Source organism: Trichosurus vulpecula, chromosome 1 (assembly GCF_011100635.1).
Source record: "Trichosurus vulpecula isolate mTriVul1 chromosome 1, mTriVul1.pri, whole genome shotgun sequence".
NCBI lineage: Eukaryota > Metazoa > Chordata > Mammalia > Diprotodontia > Phalangeridae > Trichosurus > Trichosurus vulpecula.
The window spans coordinates 307,127,957-307,153,013 of record NC_050573.1 but is presented as its reverse complement, the minus strand read 5'-3'; the positions used below and the strand labels follow the sequence as shown (position 1 = coordinate 307,153,013).

At 39.1% G+C, this 25,057-nt stretch overlaps 1 protein-coding gene across 1 annotated transcript; it reads left to right on the top strand.

Moving 5' to 3' along the window:
• The first annotated feature begins 282 nt into the window (after positions 1-282).
• LOC118858624 (serpin B6-like) lies at positions 283-22,125 on the top strand. Its single transcript, XM_036769209.1, has 7 exons — positions 283-298; positions 5,409-5,584; positions 9,823-9,960; positions 10,328-10,445; positions 15,771-15,913; positions 18,720-18,875; positions 21,674-22,125. The coding sequence occupies exons 2-7, from the start codon at positions 5,417-5,419 to the stop codon at positions 22,073-22,075; spliced, it is 1,125 nt and encodes a 374-aa protein (XP_036625104.1). The 5' UTR covers positions 283-298; positions 5,409-5,416; the 3' UTR covers positions 22,076-22,125.
• The last annotated feature ends 2,932 nt before the right edge of the window (positions 22,126-25,057 follow it).

Genomic DNA, 25,057 nt, shown 5'->3' with positions numbered 1-25,057 from the left:
CACTTCGGCAGCTCTGCACACTTCTCCAGATTCTTATCAATGACTAATTACCCAGAAAGCCCCAGGAGACAAGTCTTCCAGAAACTTATCATCATCGTCTCATGAAACCAGAATACTTTAAACATTCAGCAAAACAAACAAATAAAAACATGCAATGCCTATATAGAGAAAGGAAGGCTTCTTCCTTAACAGGAAGGTTTCTGATTAATTATTTGTGAGAGTTATATAATTTAGCTGGTATGTCTCAAAATGCATACAAAGTTCCTTAGCAGACCCAGTTGGAAAGTAGCATTCAGAAGTTTAATGTTTTCTTTACGCTACAGTAAAGCTCCTTCTCAAGGCACTGGGTGGTGAGTCAAGATGCCTGCTTATATAGAGCATAAATCACAAGCTGTTCTCTTTGGTGTCTTTTATGTGATAGCTATGGGACATTGTACAACTAGCTTCTCCGCTTTGACCTCTTTTCCTCATCCGTAAAGTGTGGGAGCTGGTCTATTGTGAAGGATAACATTTTCTGACCGTGATCTCACCCAGCAAGATTGTACCCCATCCACTAATCCTAACATGTTTTCTTGCTGTTGTTGCCTTTTCTTAGTCCTAAAAGAAATGTGTCTGTTTTCCCCTTTTCATTTCCATAGCCTCTCTTGCTTTGCCAAATAGCCATCTGGGATTATTTTTTCAATGTCTTCTCTTCTTAATTCTTTTTTTTTTTTAATTTAAAAAGAGGTAACTGAGCCAAACATTCTTTGTTTGAACTACATGAGTCACATGTTTATTGTACAAATCTTAAGACATGAATTAAAAACATGAATGCAAACAGTGGTTGCCAAAAATCACTTGTATGACTAACACTTGTGCAATGTGGGACTTTCATTCACATTGTACCGTTGTGTTGAGAAGCAACCTTATTTGCGGCAGCTTAATTTAGTTTTGGTTTGGATTGGTTCAGAAATGACACAGAGTCTCAAGTCATATACATATATATACATATATATGTACATGTATATGTATGTATATAACTAGTATTTATTATTAATAATAAAGGTCTCAATCAGTAAGTGAACAATAACTATAGGTCTTAATAAGTAAATCCCAATACTAATGTCACAATCAGTAAATCTCAACAGTTATGCCACAATCAGTAAGCCTCAATAGGTGTGTCACAATCGGTAAGTCTCAATAGTTATCCAATATTACCGCAATTGATCAGCACCAATGGAGGAATTATCTACATCTGGATCACATGGCTAAGGAGTCCTGGGTCACCATCTAGAGTCCTGACAGGAAGGTCCTGGGCTATGAGTCCTTACCATGGGGGAGAGGGGGAGGGTGACTCCCAAAGTTGCCTCAGGAACTAGTAGTTCCTTCTAACCAAGAAGGCATTTTGCCAATTAAACGTGTGATTGATGGGAAAGGTGCTGTTCTCAAAGAATCCTTGAAAGCATTTCTGTTTAGGAATGTCTGATTCCAGGAGGTGCGGCCAGTCTTCCCTGGTAGCAGACATCATAAGCAGTCCTTCAAGATCTAGCTAGGAATGAAACTAGTTTGAGTCAGATTGCAGGCATACTGAGAGAAGTCAGAATGTCCCAAATGAATTTATGCATCACAACAGATTGCTGAAGGGCTCCGCAACAGAACTAATTATCTTCCTTTCCCTCTCCAGTCCGCCCCTTTTTAATTTCCCTTTTTCTCTTTAGAGTACTAATATCCCTCCAGTAAACTAGGTTCTCAAGCTTAGAGTCACCATGACTTACCTCCTCACTTTCCTTCATGCTGTATATCCAATCTGCTGACAAGTCTTGCCCATTTTACCACTCCAATATGTATTACATCCATCTCCTTCTCTCTACTTAGATAGCCACCCCCTCTAGCTTAGGTCTTTATCACCTCTCACCTGTACTCTCACAATAGTCTCCTAATTGGTCTCACTGTCTGAAATTCCTCTCCACTCCAGTCCATCTGCCTCACAGCTGCCAAAGTGACATAGCAGAGGTTTGCTAGCTCACTGTCCCTACTCCAGACTTATTATGGACAAATATGTGGCCCATGGACTGACAGAGCTCCAGCTCTGGGACTGAAGAGGGAAGCCGGCATGATATAGAATTCCTTGTCCTTTCACCAGCAAGCAGCTCTTCAACTAATCAATCAACAAGCATCACTTAATATGTACCAGGCACTGTACTAGAGATGAGGGATGCAAAGATAGAAATGAGACAATCCTTGATCTCGATGAGCTTACATTCTATTAGGGAGATGGGAAGACATCATATCTCTACAATATGATCTATAGACAGACAGACAGATAGATAGAGTTATATTTTCCTTTTTGTTCTTGTTGTTTAGTCACTTTCAGTCAGGTCTAACTCTTCATGATCTGATCCGGGGTTTTCTTGGCAAAGATACTAGAGTAGTTTGCCATTCCTTCCTCCAACTCATTTTATGAAGAACTGAGGCAAACAAGGTTAAATGACTTCCCAAGAGTCACACAGCTAGGAACTGTCTGAGGCTGGATTTGAACTCACAAAGAGGAGTCTTTCTGACTCCAATCCTGACACTCCATCCACTGCCCCACCTAACTGCCATATGCTACACGCACGCGCGAGCGTGCACACTCACACACATACATACATACATGCAAATATATATGTATATATACACACATGCACACACATATTTACTGTATATATGACTCATATCTCCTCTAGGATCAAATTCAAATTCCTCTGTTTGGTATCTAAAGCTCTTCTCCACCTGACTGTAACCTACTTTTCTAGATATAGTGTGTAAAATTTCCTTTCACAGACTTTATGGTCTAGTCAAACTGGGCATCTTGCAATGCTGTATATCAGGCTAGATTTAAAGCCTTTCTGCCTTTGTCTGGTTTGTCTCTCATGCAAAGACTATACTCCCTCCTCATCTTGGCCTCTAAGCATCCCTAATTTCCTTTGAATCTTAGCTCAAGTATGACTTTCTATGAGTCCTTTCTTGACCTCTCCCCTCCCTTCCTCCCTCCCTCTCTCTCCCCACATGCACACTTTCTCTTGGATAATTTAACTTTCTCTTTTGTATGCCTAGTTTCTAGCACAATGCCTGGCACGTAATAGGTGATTAATAAACACTTGTTTATTGAACTGGTTGAGCAGTTGCTTGCTGGTCAAAGGACACAGCACCTGCTTCCTATGCCATCCCAGGCTGAAAATCTGTCAGGACATGGAGCCAATCTCCACCCAGGCACTAATGTGACTTTACTGGTCTAAAAGACAGAGTTCCCTTTAGGGCAGTTTTCTGCTCCCTATTAAAAAGTGCTCCCTGTAGGGGTTTGATTCCACTGGAAGTATCAGCAGGGAATTTGGAAGAGTAACATATGTGAAAGAGGGCAGAAAGCAAGAACGAAAAAGAGGCTGGAGTTAAATGGTCAGTGCACTGACAAACATTTATTAAATACTGTGGTAGGCACTGTGCTGAATGTGGAAATACAAATACAACCACAATGAAAGACAGTCCCTGCCCTCCAGGAGATAACCTTCTAATGGGTAAGACAAGATGACATATCAAAAAAGCAGAAAAGCAGGGGATGAGGCTGAAGTCACCAAGGTGGGGCAGGAAAATGATGAAGAAAGGCAGAGTAATGCAGCCTGGTGGAAAATGAAGAAAGAGCTGTCTGGTAGATTCAATATGTCCAAAATGGAACTCATTATTTGTCCCCCTAAACCCTTCCTTCTGCCTACCTTCCCTATTACTGTCAAGAGCAACAGCATTCACCCAGTCCCTCAGGCTCTCAACCTAGAGGTCATTTTGGATTCCTCACTAGCTCTCCTCCACCAACCTCCATACCCAAGCTGTTGCCAAGGCCTGATGATCTTATCTTCGTAACACCTTAGAATATGTTCTTTCTCTCTTCTGACGCTGTTACCACTTTAGTGCAGGCCCTAGTGAACTCATGCTTGGTGTGTTGCAATAGCCTGATGGTGAGTCTGCCTGCCTCAAGTCTCTCCCTTCTCCAATCCAGCCACTATTCAGTCATTAAAGTCATTTGCCTAAAGCACAGGTCTGAGTATGTCAATGTCCTCCCTCTCCTCAGTCGGTAAACTTCATTGGTTCCCTATTGCCTCCAGGATCAAATACAAAATGCTCTGTTTAACACACCAAACCCTTCATAACCTAGTCCCCTCCTAACTTTCCACAAACTAACCTCCTGACCATTCCACAAAGAACACACTCCATCACTTGCTGTCCCCTGTGCCTGGAGCACTCTTCCTCTCATCTATACCTATTACAGACCTCCCTAGCTTCCTTTCAGTCCCAACTAAAATCTCATCTTTTACAGGAAGTCTTTCCCAACTTCTCTTAATTCTATTGCCTTCCTTCTGTTATTTCCCACCTGTCCTGTATGTATCTTGCTTTGTCTCTGTTTACATGTTGTCTCCCTCATTCGATTATAGTCTCCTTGAGGGCAGGAACTGTCTTTTACCTCTTTTTGAATCCTCAGCACTTAGCAAGATATGTACTTAATAAATGTTTTTTAATTCATTGATTGACTTGGGCACCCTTCTGTAATGGAGGATTTGGAAGGAGTCATTCAATCTGAGGAAAGTGCCCCAAGAGACAGAGAGTCAGAGTTCCAGGGCTAGAAGTGAGCTTCCAGTCCGAAGATGTTTTTTGGTGGGGATGGATAAATATTGAAAAAAGAAACTGAAGAATGAGAAAGGTAGGGAAGGAAAGTCAGGGCCTCTCTTTTCGTAGAAAAGTAGACGTACAGAGGGTCTAGGTCCTTCCTTTGTGAATTGGAGGCTATCCTCACATAAAGAAATATATGCAGCTGCCATCATGGAAATAGCACAAAGATTTTAATATTAGAAAATACATTGAGGTTAGAGCTGAAAGATCTGGGTTGGAATCTGGTTCTGCCACCTGTGTGACTTTGGAGAGGACATTCTGCCTCCCTTCAGTTTCCTCACTTATGAATTTGGAAGAAGACCAGATAATTTTTAAAGACCATCTACCTCTAGCTCCTCAGAATATATTTTTAATAAAAGAGCAATAAGTTTGAGCTCATCTCTTTTTATAATTAAAATAAATCTTTGTTCATTGAGTAAATCCCAGTATTAACTGCCAAGAATAAAGATGAAATAAGTTGTGCATCAATGTAGCATAGAATGCCAGGCCTGGAGTGAGGAAGACCCATCTTCTAGAGCTCAAATCTGGCCTCAGACACTTACTACCTGTGTGACCCTGGGCAAGTCACTTAACTCTGTTTGCCTCAGTTCCTCATCTATAGAATGTGCTGGAGAAGGAAATGGCAAACCACTCCGGTATCAGCCAAGAAAACCCAAATGAGGTCATGAAGGGTTGGACATGACTGAACAAAAACAACAACATGTAGCATGACCTTTTGTGATCTTTTCCAGGTTCCATTATGGATTCCCTCTCTGAAGCAAATGGTCCCTTTGCCATTAACCTTTTGAAAAAATTGAGTGAAAAAGATAACTCACAAAATGTGGTTTTTTCTCCCCTGAGCATCTCATCTGCCCTTGGCATGCTTTTCCTAGGCGCCAAAGGAAACACAGCAGCCCAGATCATAAAGGTATGTTTGTTGGTCCCAAAAGAAGATGTGAGATAGCTGGATTTCTTCCTTCATTTCTGACTGATTTTGAAAGCAATTATTTAGTGCCCTTTCCTGCCTAGTGACCTTGAAGACTTGGATAAGACCAGAAACACACAGTTTGTCATTAAAAAATCAATACTGCAAGACTAGGGACCACCTTTTTCTTCTGGCTTTATAAGAGATAAGTATATTTGCATGTAAACAAGACATTTTTCCTTTAATTTCATGAATTTAAACATTTAAGAAATATTTCAGGTTTCTAGTAAGTTCTGCTGTGAAAACCAAATATGAATTGCAAACAGCAAAGAGTGGAAGTGGGAAGAAAGTAATATATCCAGGCGCATTGTAATGGGAATAGAGAAGAGGGGACAAATACAAGTGAGATTGTAGAAATAGAATCAATAGGATGTGTTAATCAAAGACCTCTGATACATCAAGGAGAGGACAGAGAGAGTAGGTATATAAGGGTGCCACTCACATAAATAATGAAGTCAGAAGACTGAACAAAATTCAGTGTTTACTTTTCTCTAAAGGTTCTCCAGAAGCAATTATTCTGCCCTGGAAGGGGCCACTTGCCATATGCCGATTTAACTACTTGAAGGTCATTTCTGTCACTCCCATACAAACATCAACTTGGCCATTTGGAACAGTTCAGGATCCATTGTCTTGTTCATTGTCGTGTGCCCTGTAGTGTCTCCTCAGAAATATGATGCTTATTCTTTGTCAGAGGCAGGGTCACTCCATTGCTCTCTCTTCTATCATTAGGCTGATCTCCTGTCCATAGCCCATATTGACCACCCCTTAGGTATAATCTTTATAGAGTATCCCTTCATGACCCTGGCAATCTCTCATCAATTAACATAAATCCCTCTCCAACCTAATCCGGCCATAGCCATCCATTTAGCATGTCCAATACACTTCCTTTATTGTAACCTCGCAATCCTCAGAATGTCATCAGAATTATACCATATGGTGGCTAGTCTACCTCAAAAGTGGCTTCTCGGTCTCTCTCCTGAGCACCCCAAAAAAGACCTTGTACACAAGTTCTTTCTGAAATCTCACCTTTCCTCATCCAACCCTCTCAGGATTCTCACCAGTTGTCATTGAACCAGCCCAGTCAGTGTTGATATAGCAATTTCTCTGAGGGCAGTGGGCTTCCTACCATTACTCTTCCAGCTTGAAGAATCATAGGTGGCTAGATCTTTTAAATTTATTCAGTCAATAAGTTTTATTTCAGTCAATGTCCAATTATACAAAATTTCGTGTGAATGCCTGTATCTCAGTTTAATAGTCCATCATGGGTACAAAGGATATGAGCTGAAACTTTCTAGACTAAAACAAAATTCTATTGGAACAAAAATACAGAATATAAATGAATATCCAGTTAAATGCATGGTCATTCTTTTTTCCTCCCCTAATCTATTATAATTTCATTAGGGTTTTCTTTTTCTTATGCCAAGGGTTTCAAAGCCATCTCTTAAATTTGCTGTCTGTGTAACCCTGGACAAGTCAGTTATTTCTATGTAGCTCAGTTTCCTCTCATACAAAAATATGGCCCCTGAGTACCCTCCTAGCTCTAAGATTTAAGATATATGAGAGCATCATCCATGATCCTATTTCCTGAGGCATAACAGGTATCAAATGCCTGACAAGATTCCTAAATGTACTCTTGCTCACTGCTAAAGGGAGTTGTAATCCTCTGCCCCACCCCTGAGATGTTGATGTACACACATAGAAACGGTGGACTGACATACCCACACATATTCAAACACATGTTCCCATTTCACATTGAACCATAACAACTTTCAAAGTGATTGTTTGCTTGAGGGAGGTCTCCAAACATAAACAAAAAGAAGTATGTCATCATGATGAATATAGTCAATTTTTCTAAATCTGAGTCTTTGTCAATTTCCAATGTACAATGAAAAAAAAAATCAGTAGATTTGGAGTCAGAGAGCCTGGGTTTGAGTACTGGCTCTGATACTAAAGGGAAAGTTATTTCACTGCAGAGTACTCATCTGTAAAATGAAGGATTTGTACTCCCTGACCTCTATGTTTCATCCCAACTGTACATCTATGATCCAACTGACCTCAACTTCTGTAAAAACAAAGCTCTTAAATCATTAGAATGATTCTCCTTTCTATCTGGGAGGTTTACCACTTTGGAGAACTATTTCTCTTCCTAGATTGTATGACATGTAGGACGTTGTTGCCTTTGCAAAAGTTTTAAAACTTGCAATCTGGGCATATTCAGCTTCCAGGTCATTGCTGGAGACAGTTCTTGTCCCACAGGACCAAGGATGTGTTGGTTAATGATGAACAACCAGCTCTCCCAGCACAACATATTTTTAATATTAATCAGCACTATTACAATTTTCTCCATTAGTTTATTCATCTAGAGCCAGCAATCAACAAAACAGTAAATCAAGCCCTAATTTGGAGCCTCTGCCAATTTCTGAGGTGGAAATTCTCACATTGAAAATTTAGTAGTTGGTTTTTAAGCTTTCATAAGCCAATACAAGGTGGCTCCAGCACTCCACTATCTATACCACATAATCTAGACTCTCCACCTGTAACCAATCCTTAAGTGGCCTGAGTTATTCACAGTCTTAAAGATAGATAAACATATGTGCATGTGTATGTATAGATGTGCACATACATATATATACACAAATATGTATAGATGTGTACATACATATATATATACACAAATATGTAATCATGCATAATATGCATATATAAAATATTATATATACACACACATATATGTGTGTATATTTGTTGTTCAAGATAGTTTGAAATAATATATCTTATACCTAACCCATTTCTTATTTTCAAATCTTAACTGCTCTTCTCTTCAGCTAGAGGCTGATAGAAAGGTAGGGAAAAAAATGACTGAAAAAAAGACTATCCCATGCATAGAGATCTTTAGAATCTGGCTTACCCTGTCTAAGAAATACTGCAGTTTCTACCTTGAGGAGAGCAGAAGAAGGGCCAAGGTTGGAGGTGCTAACTCTTTTCTTCACCTATCTCTGAAAGGGGTATCAGTCTAGAACTATATCTCTCTGCCCCCTCCATTATCTATTGTGGTCTAGTCTAGGAGTACAAATCTTCATTCTGAAGGAAAGCTCCTTCCCTGGTTGCTCTTGAAAGGCATGATAGGGAGTGCTTAGTTTACACTCACCAGCTTAGCTCCTTTTACTCCTTACAAAGAGTAAAACTCCATTTATCCAAACAAGCAGAAAGCGTATGAGTTCTACAGATTAGAATATACCAGAAAATATACAAGCATGAATGAGATCTCTAGATGGAGACAAGAGAAGACCCTATCTCAAACCATGAGAGAGAGTCTCATCTCCATCAAGGAGGTTCTTTCTAGAAGTCTCTAGCCAGGCTAGCTTATAAATCACGGACCTCTTGGAGAACCAGCTTCTCATACATGCCTGTTGCTTTTTTCTCTGTGTCTTTCCCCCAAGAATCTCTGGCACCAACTCCATCCCTGATACAAAGCACAGGCACAAAACATAATGTTGTGCTCAGTATTCTCTTGACTAATCTAGAATTTCATTTCCTTGCACATATGCAGCCACACACAAAACACAACCAGGCATTAGTGAAAGACTGGCTACACAGAGAAAATACTTCTAAAATTATGTGGAGAGTATTACATGGCAGGACACGGAATTGTTCAAATGAGAACAATTCTGGTTAAAATTCTAATTTTCATTCTAATTAGGAAAAAAAATCAAGACAATTTTACTTTATCTCATACTGTAACATAGACCAAATAACCTATAATGTACATATTAGTCTTCCCACAAAGCACATGTAGTTATCTCACTAGCCACTATCTGAGTAGTAAGGCTGGGCTAAAGTAGGAACACAATGACTGATAAAAGTAACATGAATTTGAGCAGTTTTGCAAAGGAAACCTCTTTCTTTCCAAATCTGGTATCATCTGCCCCAGAACTTTTTTGTCCTAGCTCCTATTTATCTCCTACTCTGTTTTTTTTTCTTGGAATAAAGGATTTGTTAAGTAGTGTCCCTCTCCTGGCATGGATTAAGTCCTCTAACTTCTTAAAAAAAAACCTATCCCTTTTCATTTCAAGGAAGATACTCTGGTATTCAATCACAAGGTTTGTGGTCTGAAGGTGGGTTTTTGGAGGCAGAAGGTCAGTGCTGACAAGAATTTTCATTTGTTTCCCTTTTTTTAACAGGTACTTTCTTTAAACAGAGGTGGGAACATCCACAAGGATCTTCAGGCACTTTTCACTGAAGTGAACAACTCTAGTACCAAGTACTCACTGAGAACTGCCAACAAGCTTTTTGGAGAAAATACTTATGATTTCCTCTCTGTAAGTTGAACTAAGTGATAAATAGAGGAAATGAAAATAGGTTGTGGGGAAGAAGGGTTAAAGGCCCTCAATAGTATGAGCATTCTGGTGAATTTTTACTTAAACTGAATATGCTATCATTAAACATTGGGCTTTTAAAAAATCTTTTCCAAGGTACATTGTATCTTTTCTTGGCTGTGTATGGCATATCCATCCCTGTATATTGTTACTGTAAAAAGAGGAGTTATATATGTGTATTGTGTCCAATGAGGGCCTAGAACCTGAATTTATTTTCCCCCAAAGTGCACAATCATTTTTAGAGTCTTACTCCGTATGAGAGGCTCTTTTGAGTAACTGGAGATGTTGCTTTATGTTTTTATCTTCATAGACATTTAAAGAAACTTGCCGAAACTTCTACAGTGTGGAGCTGGGAGAACTTTCCTTTGCTAAGGCCCCAGAGGAGTCCAGAAAACATATAAATGCCTGGATAGCAGAGATGACTGAAGGTCAAAAATTATATTTGTTTGTAAAATGTTGATTGTTTCAGTAATATTGCTATAAAAGTGGATAGAGAGACTGGTTGCCCCTTTCAAACAGAGCTACAAGGTACAGCCAAACATTCATCACATCCCTGGGGGATCCAGGAAATATAGCACAGTGTAAAACAAAACAAAGATAAAGACAAAAAAACTGAACTTGTAAACAGGAGAGACCTGTGACAAAGGTTGTCTCTGACACTTATTGGGTATATGACCATAGGCAAGTCATTTAACTACTCTGAGCAATAGTTTTCCCTTCTGTAAAACAGTGGGTTTATTATTCAGTAATTTTTTCAGTTGTGTCTGACTCTTTGTGACCCCATTTGGGGTTTTCTTGGCAAAGCTACTCAAGTACTTGGCCATTTCCTTCTCCACTTCATTTTCTAGATGAGGAAACTGAGGCAAGCAGGATTAAGTTACCTGTTTAGAGTCACACAACTAGTAAGTGTCTGAGGTCATATTTGAACTTTAGGAAAGGAGTCTTCCTCATTCCAAACCCAGTACTCTACCCACTGCACCAGCTAGCGGCCTCTAAACAGTGATATACCTATACTTGCCTGTCAGGGTTGTTTTTTTTTTAATTAATAATTAATTAATTTTCAACATTCACTCATAAGATTTTGAGTTCTAAATTTTCCCTCCTCCCTCCCCAAGATGGCATGCAATCTGATATAGGCTACACATGTACAATCGTATTAAACGTATTTCCACATTTGTCACGTTGTGAAAGAAGAATCAGAGCAAAAGGGAAAACCACAGGAAAGAAATAACAATCCAAGAAGAAAGAAAGTAGTATGCTTCGATCTGCATTCAGACTCCATAGTGCTTTCTCTGGACATGGATAGCATTTTCCAACATGAGTCTTTTGGAATTGTCTTAGATCATTGCATTGCTTAGAAGAGCTAAGACTAAGAAAGTCAGTCACCACACAATGTTTCTGTTACTGCGTACAATGTTCGCCTGGTTCTGCTCACTTCACTCACCATCACTTCATGCCAATCTTTCCAGGTTTTTCCGAAATGTGCCTGCTCATCATTTCTTTTCTTTAAATCTTTTTTTAAAAAAAATTATGTACTTACTTATTTTTAGTTTTCAACATTCACTTCCACAAGATTTTTTTAGTTCTAAATTTTCTGCCCCTCTCTCCCAGCTTCCCTCCCCAAGATGGCATGCAATCTGATATAGGCTCTACATATACATTCACATTAAACATATTTTCACATCAGTCATGCTGTAAAGATGGATTAGAACCAATGGGAAAAATCACGAGAAAGAAAACAAACAAAAAAAGAGAGCAAATAATATGTTCTTATCTGCATTCAGACACCATAGCTCTTTTTCTGGATGTGGATACCATTTTCCATCATGAATGTTTTGGAGTTGTTTTACATACTTGCATTGCTAAGAAGAGATAAGTCTATCAAGGTCAGTCATCCAACAATGTGGCTGTTACTGTATACAATTCTCCTAGTTCTGCTCATTTCCCTCAGTATCGGTTCATATAAGTCTTTCCAGGTTTTTCTGAAGTTCACCTGCTCATCATTTCTTATAGAACAATAGTATTCCATTACATTCATATACCACAACTTGTTCAGCCATTTCCCAGTTGTTGGGCATCAACTCAATTTCCAATTCTTTGCCACCACAAAAAGAGCTGCTACAAATATTTTGTTCTTGTGGGTCCTTTCCCCTTTTTTATTATCTCTTTAGGATATAGACCTAGTAGTAGTATTGCTGGGTCAAAGGGTATGCACAGGTTTATAACCCTTTGTGTATAGTTCCCAATTGCTCTCCAGAATGGTTGGATCAATGCATGACTCCACCAACAATGCATTAGTGTTCCAATTGTCCCACATCTCCAACATTCATCATTTTCCTGCTTTGTCCTATTAGCCAATATGATAGATATGGTGTGGTACCTCAGAGTTCTTTTAATTTGCATTTCTCTAATTAATAGTGATTTAGAGCATTTTCTCATATGACTATAGATGGTTTTAATTTCTTCATCTGAAAACTGCCTGTTCACGTCCTTTGACCATATATCAATTGAGGAATGACTTGTATTCTTATAAATTTGATTCAGTTCTCTATATGTTTTAGAAATGACACCTTTATCAGAAACGCTGACTGTAAGAATTCAGGGTTGTTTTTAAGAGGCAGTGGACTAGGGTAGAAGGAACCCTGACTCTGAAGTAAGAGAACCTATGTTCAAATATTACTGCTGTCACTAGCGATATCACTTTCCCTTCCTTTGTAATGTGAGGAGGGGCTGACTAGATGATTTCCGGGATTTTTTTTCTGGATCTAAAGATATTATTTCATAGTCCAATGGTATAATTTATATGTAGAGTTTTGTAAGTCATGAGATTATATATAATTATTGAATGTTACTTATCAGTAGAGCAGCACTACAAGGTTAGCAGGCATGTCAATCAATCTCATTCATCTCCCACATTTTTGTGGATTGGTTTGGCTGCTTGAGGATGGCCTTCTCTCCAGTGATTCCTTAGGCTCTTCTCTCTCAGGAGGGAGACCTTCTTCTCAAATCAGACTTTTGAATATGGGGAGAAATGGCAGAGGCTAGAGCAATGACTGCCAGTCCCCTTCATTACTCTTACCATTACTGATGCATTGCCTAGAAAAGGGATTTTTTTTTGGCCACGAACTCCTTCGGCAATCTGGAGAAGTTTATGGACTCCTCAGAATGGTGTTTTTAAATTCATAAAATGCACAAATTTAAAAATAAAGCTAATGATATTGAAAAAGATATATAGATGTGTGTATATATGCATATATACGTGTTTGATACATGTAGAATATGTGTGCCTATAAAAACAAGTAAAGTGGGGATTAAGAACACTTAACCTGGAAGAACTCTGATATAAGTAATCTCTCTGACCTAGGAAGTTGAAAGAAAGGAAGGAAGAAAGGAGAGACAAAAGGAGAGAGACAGAGAGAGACAGAGAGAGAGATAATGACTCTCTTCTGTAACTCTGAAATCACAACCAGAGATCCCTTTCTGGCAAATTCTGCAATTTTTGATGCTTCTTTTAAATTTTTTTTAAGAGTTTCCCCTTTTGAGAGGCTTTCCAGTGGTTACATCTCAGATTCATTTCAACAGTAACACACAGATTATCATTTCGATGGCTAGCACCTTATATCACAATTTCTGACTTAGGAGACAAAGCAGAAGTGTAAATACTAAAAGGTAGACAAACTTTAGGCCCCTAGGCAAAGATAAAGGCAAAAAAAGTAGGATGAGAAATAAAGAATCACCAACTCTGGTCTCAGGTTCTATGCTCCATGTCTCCTTTATGATTTGATCATACTACTTCAGCCTCCAGGGTCCTGGCACCTTCCCTTCATGGTTGCTGCCACCTGCCACTAATTCTGACCTCCAGATTCTTTATACTCTTGCCCCTTCATGGTTTCCTTTCTCCTAGATGTATTGCAAGTTCTCTTCCTAAGCACATTCCCTTAGGATGGGAGGGGATAGCTTATAAAATATACCAGCCCTCTCTACCTGACTCAAAGTCAGGACAAAACTTCCTAGGAGTCAGATGCAAGTAGGAGGCTGGGAAATTTCTATATGACCAGTAGCCATTCCCAGCATCCTGATCTCGTTGCATGATGTCTGTCAAGGTTTGGCCATTGAAGCATAATATCTTTTTTGCTCTTTTTTCATAGTCATCTGAGGTGACAAGTTTTGAATCCCAACTCTGCTCCCTTTGACTGTGTGTGGCCATGAGTAATGCATTTAATATCTATAAGCCTCACTTTACCCATCTGTAACCCAATAAGTTTGATCTAAACAGCTCATTTTCTTTCAGGAAGTTAACATAAAATCAGAAGAAAGTAATTTCTAAATCAGAATATTAATTCATTAAATTGATAACTGGCTTTCTCAGTAGTGCTGGATATGCTCTGGTAAATTCAAGTTCCTTTGATTTCCTTTGCTTCAGTTCTGTAGAGCCCACCAGATTTCTGTTATTACCTTGGACATGCTACAGTTCAACAGACCACAGCTTTTTTTTCATTAATCACATTTCAGCCTTCATGACGCAATTAGAGAGATAACCCAGTATTGTGATGATCTTTAGGGTGTCCCACAGTTTCATCACTAGCAGATTTACAAACCATCTCTTAGCATGAATTTCTTTTGTATGTGATTAATCTTTTTAGGACCTCTGTCCTCTCAGTCCTGGTTGGAAGATGAAGTCATCTCACAATATCTAAATAATCATCACTGAATTATACTTTATGTATGCCAATGTGTATTTTTTATTTTCAAAAATATTTTATTCTGATGGGTATTATACTATTATCTGCCATTTTGTTTCCTAAGTCACGTGTAATTTCCTTAAGATCATCAGTCCATGAGTTAACTAGAGGACTGAAAATCCCAAGCTGCTTCTTGACTAGGACTCTCAGAGCATAGGTTCCCAAAGTGGGTGATACCACCATCCAGGGGGTGCTGCAACAATCCAGGAGGGCAGTGGTAGCTACAGGTGCAATTGAGGAACATTGAATAAAAATAAGGAAGTGGTGGAAGCATAAGGAAAGAAGAGAAGAGAAGAAAAATTTGAAAAACCATTAGGATGTTTCATCTATTATGTAACAGAGTTAAAGTTGTAGTGATTACATTATTTTCCAAATAAACAATAAACCAAAATGAAAGTTGTAACTGATTAGTACAAAGTCCACCACCAGATCTTAACAAGCAAGTGTTGGCAGGCTGGTGTGTCTCACATTCTTGGGAAGTCCAGCATGCATTGACAGGAATATATGTATGAAATGACTTGTTTACAATACAATACTATATGGTTACATGAGGCAATATTGTGTCATCAAAACTTGAATGTAGAAAAAAATCACAAATTTGCAATAAATTATTAAATTTCAGATGCATCATTTAAATAAATATTCCATATTGTTTTGAAATGAGGCAAATTTCAAAAACACCATTAAAGGGTTAAAGTTTCCGGGGAGACACTACATTTGGAAACCTCTGCCTCTGAGAAACTCGTGAATTCTCAATCAATCCATAAGTAAATACTCTCATAAGTAAATTAATCCTCTACTGTGTGCCAAGCCCTCTGCTAGGTACCAAGGCTACAATAACAAAAGGGAAATTATCTTTGCCTTCAATGGATATTCAATAAATGATTTTATCCGGCTTTGACTCCAACATTGTTGAATTTGGATTGCTGACTCTGAATGTAAGATCATATCCCTTTTGTAAAAGTATTTTCTTCAAACACTGATTTAATTATTTCTCTGTTTTCTTTAAAGGTAAGATTGCAGAGATGTTACCTAGCTCTTCAGTCGATCCACTGACTAGACTGGTCCTTGTGAATGGCATCTACTTCAAAGGGAAGTGGAATGAACAGTTTAAGGACAACTATACAAGGGAGATGTTTTTTAAAACCAGAAAGGTAGGAGAAAACTTTTAGACATTCTGATTACTGGCATGAATGAATAATATAGAAAAAATACAGTGTAGACCTTTTTAGGGTTCTGTGTCTTCTGACTTCCAACATCTTATAATCTCTGATATAAAAATGCCTGAGAGAATAAGGAACAATCCATAAAGTGTTTAATCATGGTATCAATGTATCAACAACATGAGCTCATCATGATCTTCTCTAATTTCTGAGTCCAAGACCTTGGGCAAGCAGCTTGTGTAGCAATTAGCCCACACAATTTCCCCAAGGACATACACAATGCAGGCAAACACACAAAGAAGCACTGGAAAAGCACACAGGAAGAGAAGAATAGAGGCTTGTATCACAACAAGGTATCCTATGCCTTACTATCTCTACCTCCTTCCAAGGGAGTCAGTTCTTCACTTGCCATAGAATGGTGCAGTCTACATCCACCAGCTCAGCAGTTTTACTTCTCCTTTGCTGTGTCTGCTCTCTGAGGTTGAGATAAGGGTTGGTACAACCTCAGGGGTATTGCCCACAGTTGGTCCCTTGCCATTCCCATGTTTCAACCTCCTGGACTCCCTTACTGTGATAATAATATCCTTCCTTCTAGGACCTGTCATTCTTTTTCCAGAATTTATACATCTCTGTCTGTCCTTCAGAGTTATTGCTTGAACAATTTCCTGCAAGCAAATTTATCTCTATTGTTAAGCTGGGCTGGGGATGGTCTGCCTTTTAATTGGTCAGTTATTCTGTATAAGAGAGGCTAGAAGATCTCATCTCATTGCTTTCCTTTCTATCTCTATTCCTTTTTTCTTGCAGATTTGGCTTCCCACATTTCTTCTGAAGACGTGCATACTTCTAGGGGTCACTACAATAATTTTCTATACTTCTTTTGGATCTTCAGATTCTATGTAACTGGCTCCTGTCCCTCCAGAACTCTGTATTTGATGATTTTGTAGACTCATCTATTCGTAGCTTCTTGTACTGAATGCTTATCAAAGGGAAGGTGAAGAAAATTAGGCCCTATCCTATTTCCTGACATCATTCTGCAGCAGGAGGGATTTGGGCAGAGTGCTGTGTGTTGCACACTCATTCCTCTGATCCTGCTCTGTGAGAGGCACATTTCCCTGATCTCAAATTGAAGTACACATAATGAGTCTTGCCATATTGGACCTAGGGACCGGTAATAATGGCCCTGGTAGGTTAAATATGGCCATACCCTGAGAGTCTGAGATCTCCCCTTGCCCATATTGGTCTAGTTTCAATGATCTCCTGCCTTCTCCAGGGCATATCGATTATCACTGCCAGACCACTGAAACAGAGGTACTGTTTTAACAACCCAGCTAGCAGCTTCGATGGGGGTGTAAGATCCCTCCCCCGCTGCCGGGACCCAGGGGGCTGCCGGGACGCCGGGAAAGCACAGGTTCTTTTTATCTGCTTAAACAAGGAAAGCACGGTGAAGGGGTTGACCAGCTTACTTTAATCCAACATTCAGTTAGCATACAGACAACAATCATTTAGTTCAGGGGAAAACACCAGCATTCAGTTAGCATTCAGTTAGTTCAGGGGAGCATACAGACAAGCATCAAGAGATATACCAAATACAGATTCACATACTTCAGGGGAAAAAAGCCAGCACCCTGAGGTTCAAAACATTCATTTAGTTCGGGGGAAAACAAACCAGCACCCTGAACCTCAAAACCAACATACAAACAAGTTACAAATATCAACAGACAGACCCAATACAATTCATAGTTACCAACATCTGGGCTCGGCCCGAGAGCAAGGGCTGGCCCAGAGTCACGCTTGCTTGCCGCTGCTCCCATACCAACCGGAAGAGGAAAAAAAGATCTTCAAGCTGTCCTCTCCCCTCTTATAGAGTTTTTGACATCATCAAGCGCCACCTGAATGACCAGGGCCGATTGGTTCTTGACTTGGCCCCTCCCCCTAGCGTAGACATTAACACCTCCCCTCAGCCAGCCCCATGACTCATCACACAGGAAGTTTTCTGCTTCCTGACATGCTCTCTGGGCTTCCTGCCCTGGAAGAGCAAGCCACAGCATCCAGAGGCTCAATGAGGTAAGCTGAGTCATTCAAAGAAAACAAAGGCCATTCTGGTTACAGGTACCATGGAGGAAACCAACGCTATAATGAGCCAGATATTGCCACCTCAGAGAAACCTGCTGAGCCCCACTTGTATAGGCTCAGAAGTCTCTCATGTCTTCAGTGGGTCTGTTCTCCTCTCCATCCAGATCCTGCTCCCTCTACCTGTACACTTAACTATAGTCTTGCATAAGTGGTCAAATTGGAGACAGGAATGGGTTGTTTGTTAAATGCTTTACACAGTTCCACCCTGTACCAAGTCTAGCTTTATGGCATGACAAGGAAAATGGAGATACAATGCTAGGATTTCTTTTTAAGTGTTTCATATTTACTCAAATAGGTGTTATGGCAAATGGGAGATAAAATTGTACCTCTTTTATTTTGTCAAAGGGGAAAAACCTGGACTTTCTGTTATGAAAAGCAAAGAGGGTTCCATGGAATTTTACCGAATAAAGAAATCCCTACTATGTGCCAATAGCCTAGTTTTCTGGAAGTTGAGGTAGTGGTTGTCTATTTTTTGAGGTTTTTTTGTTGAAAATTCTTTAAAGCAGTTAATGACACTTTTTACATCTACGGACAAAGGCACAAAAGGATGATTCTTTTGTATGTATCATAAAGAGTTCCTTAAGTCAAGTGCATCTTTTCGGTAAGTTTTATTAGCAACTTGAATAATCTGATACTAATCTCACATTCACCTTTTCTCCACCAGAATGAGAAAAAGCCAGTGCAGATGATGTTTAAGGAAGCAGCATTTAAAATGGCCTACCTAAAGGAAGTGTCCACCAAAATCCTGGAGCTCCCCTATGTGGGTGAGGAGCTGAGCATGATCATCATGCTTCCTGATGAAAACATTGATTTAAAAAAGGTAAGTTAATGATCCCAAGATCAAATGACATAACTCTAAATATTGTTATGTTATATTGCTCTTTGAGGCTCATCTGATCCAATTGCCAGTTTATTATAGAGATATAGCCTCATGTAGTAGATGGAGTACTGTTTGGCTAATAATCAAAAATTCTGGATCTAACCATGGCACTACTTCTCTCAATGAAGACATTTAATGTCTTTAAACCTCAGTTTCCTCACCCAGATTCAGAGGATCTGTGTTTAAATTCTGGCTCTGCCACTTACTAGTGTGGCCCTGGTCACTTGACCTCTCTAGGTTTCCATTTCTTCACTTGTGAAATGAAGGGGGTGGGCTATATAATCCTCTCCGAGTTCTAAATCAGTAGTTCTATGTTGGTTAGAATCAAGCAAGTCAACAAAGCAAGCAGTCAAAAAACAGCATTACCACTGGAAAAGAGAATGCATAATGCTACTGGCCCATTGAATTTGGGGATAAGAGATTAAGCATTCTAAAAGTCAGTTTTGAAAGCCAAGAGAGAATTAACTGGGCTTTATGGGGGTTCTTTAAAAAAATACATAATCAAAATGTCTATCCCAGAATAAGCCACTCTTTGTCTTACTCCCCATAGAAATATCTATCATTTCTTCTGTCTATAATAAGAAACAACCAGTAACAAGAATATAAGGAGTGCCTACTTCATGACAGGTGCTATGAATGACATGAGATAGAAAAAAAATTGCTACCAGCTAACATCTCTACAATATTTTAAGGTTTTAAAGCATGTTGCATATTTTATCTCATTTGATCCTCAAAACAACCCTATGAAGTAAGTTTTGATATTATTCCCATTTTGCAGAGGAGGAAACTGAGGATGAAAAAAGTTAAATGACTTCTCCAGGATCACATAATGAGTAAGTTTGAGGAAGGATTTACACTTAGGTCTCCAAGACCAGGATTTTATCTACTATGTCACCTAGATGTTAAAGAGCAAGCAAAATACAACAGTAAGGTTTCTTTACCCGAAAACTCTTTCCCATTAACTTCATTTTTAGATAGATAGATAGAGAGATAGAGAGATAGATAGATAGATAGATAGATAGATAGATAGATAGATGGATGGATGGATGGATAGATAGATGGATAGATAGATAGATGGATGGATGGATAGATAGATGGATAGATAGATAGACAGACAGAGAGATAGACAGACTGAAAGATAGATAGATAGATGGATGGATAGATAGATGGATAGATGGATGGATGGATAGATAGATAGATAGATAGATAGATAGATAGAGTAAGAGCCCATTGCGTTATAGCCTCGCTCCAGCCAGGTTCCTTGTTTTCAGCTATCCTAGTAATCATGGTATCATGGTGCTAAATATTCTTCATTTCGTCAGTTTATTTTCCTCTAATGCCAACATAAGCAAGTGACCTATGACAATATTTTGAGTGTGGCACTTTAAAATTTTTCTATTTTACTTTTTCAGTTTACAAAAGTCTATTTTCTTTCCTGCTTACTCCTTTCCCACAAAGTCCTTGTAGATGTTAAAGCAGAGTTAAACGAAACAAATTCCTACATTGGTGTAATGCCAATGTGATACCCATAGCAACTGTTATGAATATGCATAGGCATTTCCAGGGTTGATTCGCAAAATACAAAAAAAAACTTTTTCCTCCAAGACAAAACCAAAATATTTATTTGGAACATTACTATCAGGATGCCAGAAGGCAAAATTTAGCAAGACACTCATCACCAATCCAGGGAGCACAGACATCTCAAGCACTCTTTAAGTCCTCCTAGGCAAGCAAGTTCCTCTAGGCAAGTTCTTCCCTTAGTCTGTTTCTCTTTCTGTTTCTCTCTCTGCCTGTTTCTCTCTCTGCCTGCTTCTCTCTCCACCCACACCTCTCCCTCCAAGCAGTATAATATATACTGTTTCCAATCAGAGGCTTGGCACTTGATTGGCTTAGTTTGGAGAATCTTGGAAATCAGCACTTAATTGGAAAGATGTGGAAATCCCTGCGGCCTGGAGCCTAATTGGCTCTATGCCAAGGCTCCATATCAGGCCTATTAATGGGTAGGGAAAATCTTATATTCCATTAACTTTAGAATTGGTCATGTACAAATGCGCATTTACATCTCTCTATACGTATAGTTCTACACCCAAAGTCTATCACCTGTCTTTGAGGATATAGGTAGCATGCTTCATCATAGGTCCTCTGGCCATTGCAGTTCTTACACCTTTCAAAGTTAATTTATTTTAAATGTTATTGTATAAATTCTTCACCTGGTTCTGTTCACTTCTCTCTGCATTCGTTCATATGAGTTTTCCAAGGTTTTTCTGACACTGTATTTTTCATTTCTTATAGCACAGTCGTTGGCTTCAGTATTTTTGGAATACAAAAGAGCAGCAAGGTCTTTCACCCCTCACTTTAGAGACAATGCAGCATGGTATATTAGAAAGAGTGCTAATTTAGTCATTGGACCCAAGTTTAAATCCCAGTTCTCTGCCTTCCCACCTGTGTGACCTTGGGCAAACAACTTCTCTTAGCTCCAGTTTCCTGATCTGCAAAGTGAGAAGGGTTTGAACAATAGGACTCCAAGGTGCCTTACAGTCCTAGATCTATGTGATCTTATAACCATTATCTTGCTTTCTCCAAAGTGCTCTCCCACTTCACAGGGGTAGGATAGCTGCGTCTGCAAGTTGTCATTGACCCTGGGGAGGAGTGACCTGAGGGAGGGTCAGTTATGGAGGCAGTGTGAATGTAACTAGCTGTTTTAACAGCACCTTATGACTTCAACCATTGTCTTCCAGGTAGAAGAAGAATTGACCTATGAGAAATTTGTAACCTGGACCAGACCAGACATGATGAAGAGAACAGAAATGGGTGTGTTTCTCCCCAGATTTAAACTAGCAGAGCATTATGACATGGTATCTCTTCTTCAAAGTTTTGGAATACTGGATGCTTTTGAAGGAGGCAAGGCTGACTTTTCTGGAATGTCATCTCAAGGAGGCCTTGTTTTGTCCAAGTTCCTGCACAAGTCTTATGTGGAAGTCGATGAAGAAGGTGCTGAGGAAGATGATGCTGCAATATTCCGAGTGCCCCTTTGTGGACAAATTCTGCCAACCTTCATCCCTGATCATCCCTTTCTTTTCTTTATCCGGCACAACAAAACCAACAGCATCCTCTTCTGTGGCAAATTTTCTTCTCCATGAATATATGCAATTACTTTGCTTATAATCCATTTACTTTTGCTACTTCTTTGTTTTTTCCCCTAAGGTAGAAGAATCATATCCATCATCCAAAGTAATGCCCTTAATGCAGCTTGTAGGGCAGGAACAGCAATTATGCTTTTTCATATTTCCTCCATTACCTAGCACAGGTTTAGGTATATACTTTGCATTCAGTAATATCTTTTGATTGATTGATAATAAAATTAAATTAGTGGAACAGCATGTTAGTGTTTGTTTCTACTTTTTTGCTGAATACTGTGATATTGAACAGTGTAATATAATGGGAAGAGAGCTGGGTTTGGTGTTAGAGGATTGGGATTGAAATCTTGGCTCTGCTACTTATCTTTTTTGATCTTGGACAAGTCACTTGACCCCTCTCAGTTTCCTTATTTTTTAAGATGTGGGGCTGGACTAGATCATCTCCAAGGAAGCCTTTGATGGCCTCTATATTATCTCCCCATTGGCCAAATATGTGCTCTATAATAGAGCTTCTCTTTTTTTCTCATTTACAAATTGGCATTTCTCTACTTTAGCAAAAATCTATTGCACACAGACATGGGGAGAATTTAGGGAGTAGGTGATAACACCAATTCAAATAAACTGTGACAGAATCTTAGTATTAGAAGAGACTTCAGAGTATAATATGTATCTGAACAATAATTCCTTCCATAAAATCCCCAGTGAGTGTATTCATCCAGGCTTTTCTAGAAGGCATTAAGTGAAAAAAAAATCCACTTATTCTACCAAGGTAGCCCATTCCACCGTTGGAGAGCTCTAATTGTTACACATCTTTCATGTGCATTGAATTGAAATCTGCCTCTCTGCAACTCTATCCTTGCTTCTCTGGGGTTGGGCTGAAACTCTTCCTCATTTCAGACCTTTAAATGTTAAATAAGTATTTATTCCCAGCCCTTATGTTTTCTCTAGTCTAAATACCCTCCCCATTCCCCTTCCTTGAGAGGTCTCTGCATAAAAGTCACTCTTGCCTGGGTGCTCCCCAGCCTGTCAATGTCCTTTCTCAAATGTGGCACCAAGATCTGGACATGTATCCCAAAAATGGCCTGATTTTAGAGTTGTCTGATGTAGGGAAATAGGGAGTTATCATCTCTCTCACTCTGGACACTTTGTCATTCTTAAAGTAATCCAAGAGTGCCTTGGTTGGCATGCCATGTTATTGACTCAAATTGAGTTCACAGTTTATCTGGATCATTTTCAGATGGCCTTTTCCATGTAATACTTGTGAATGTGATTTTGGGAAACCAAAATGTACCTATTTATTCTTGATAGTATTGGCAGGCATAACGGATCAGGTACCAATCTGGATTCAAATCCTTACTTGAGCAAAGTTACTGATTGTATGATCATGGTCAATCTGTTGGTCAATTAACATTTATTATGCATTCACACAGGGCAATCACTCACCTGGGGGCCAGAAGAAGTGACAGAAGGACACTCTCAAGGTCTCTCTTGATAACTTTGGAATTGATTGTGTAACATGGGAGACATTGGCACAGGACTGCCCAGCATGGTGTGCCCTCATCAGAGAAGGTGCTGTGCTCTGTGAACAAAGCAGAATTGAAGTAGCCCAAAAGAAGTATGAGATGTGCAGATTTAGAGAATCCACTCCAAATGTGCACATGGACTATTTTGCTTGACCTGTGGTAGAGCATTCTGAGCTTGTATTGGTCTAATCAACCACAGTCAGATGCATTATAACTTTAACATAGCGATATCATTTTGGTCCTCTTCTAGAACAACAACCATTTATTATTCACCTATTATGGGCCAGGCACTGTGCTAAGCACTGGGAATATAAAAAGAGGAAAAAGACAGTCTCTGGCCTCAAGAGGCTCACAATCTAAGAGAGAAACAATAAGCAAGTTAATATGTACCAACAAAAAGCTAGAAAATAAGAGAGGAAAGGCACTAGAATTAAGATGTGTTGGGAAAAGCTTCCTGTAGAAGATGAGATTTTAAGTGGGACTTAAAGAAAGTAAGAGAAGCAACTTAACTTGAGTGAGAAACTTAACTTCTTTGTGCCTCAGTTTACTCATCTGTAAATGGGGTTAATGATACTTGTAGAATACCTATCTTGCAGAGTCATTTGTTAGGATCAAATGATCTTTTGCCTGCCAACTACTATATAAATTTCAGTTATATCTATTAAAACCCCATTTTGTTCAATTTGACCCATTATTCTGGTCTGTCATTGAAGGTATGCATTATGCATTATATCCCAGCTTTATGTCTTCTAAAAATTTGACAAGTATCCCAATGTCATTGACAAAAATGTTAGACAACACACAGTTAAGCACACATCTCAGAGGTACTCTAGGGAGCTTCCAACCTGTTGATATTGACCTATAATAGATTACTCTTTGATCAACCATAAAGATCTGGTTGCGATTAATCATTATCATCTAATCCATAGACATCCTATAGACATCATCTTGTCTACAAAGATAGCATGAATGATTTTGTCAAATGTTCTACTGAAGTCTAAGTAAACTATATCTATAGCATCTCCCTGATGGACCAGTCTAGTTTTGCCACCAAAAAAATGAGATGAGGTTAGTCTGCCATAGTCTGTCATAGTCCACCATGTATATATTCTTGACAAAACCATGCTGGTGCTTATTAACTACTACTTCTTTTCCTAGCTATTTAAAAACCATTCTGGGGCAGCTAGATGGTACAGTGGACAGAGCACTGACCTTGGAGTCAGGAAGACCTGAATTCAAATTCAGCTTCAGACACTTATCAGCTGTGTGACCCTGGGCAAGTCACTTAACCATGATTGCTTCAAAAAAACCCTTTTAATTAGAGCTAGACAAAAGAAGAAGAAGAAGAAATTAATTTGGGATAATCATTGAATATATCATGGAGGTGATATTATATGTGAACTTTAAAGGATGAAATTTTTTTTTGGTTTTTTTTTGGAGGGGGGAAGGCAGGGCAATTGGG

Coding starts and splice junctions, on each gene's coding strand:
- LOC118858624 (XM_036769209.1), top strand. CDS start 5,417: ATGGATTCCCTCTCTGAAGCAAATGGTCCCTTTGCCATTAACCTTTTG. Junction 5,585..9,822: donor CAGCAGCCCAGATCATAAAG/GTATGTTTGTTG, acceptor TTTTTTTAACAG/GTACTTTCTTTAAACAGAGG. Junction 18,876..21,673: donor AAAACATTGATTTAAAAAAG/GTAAGTTAATGA, acceptor ATTGTCTTCCAG/GTAGAAGAAGAATTGACCTA.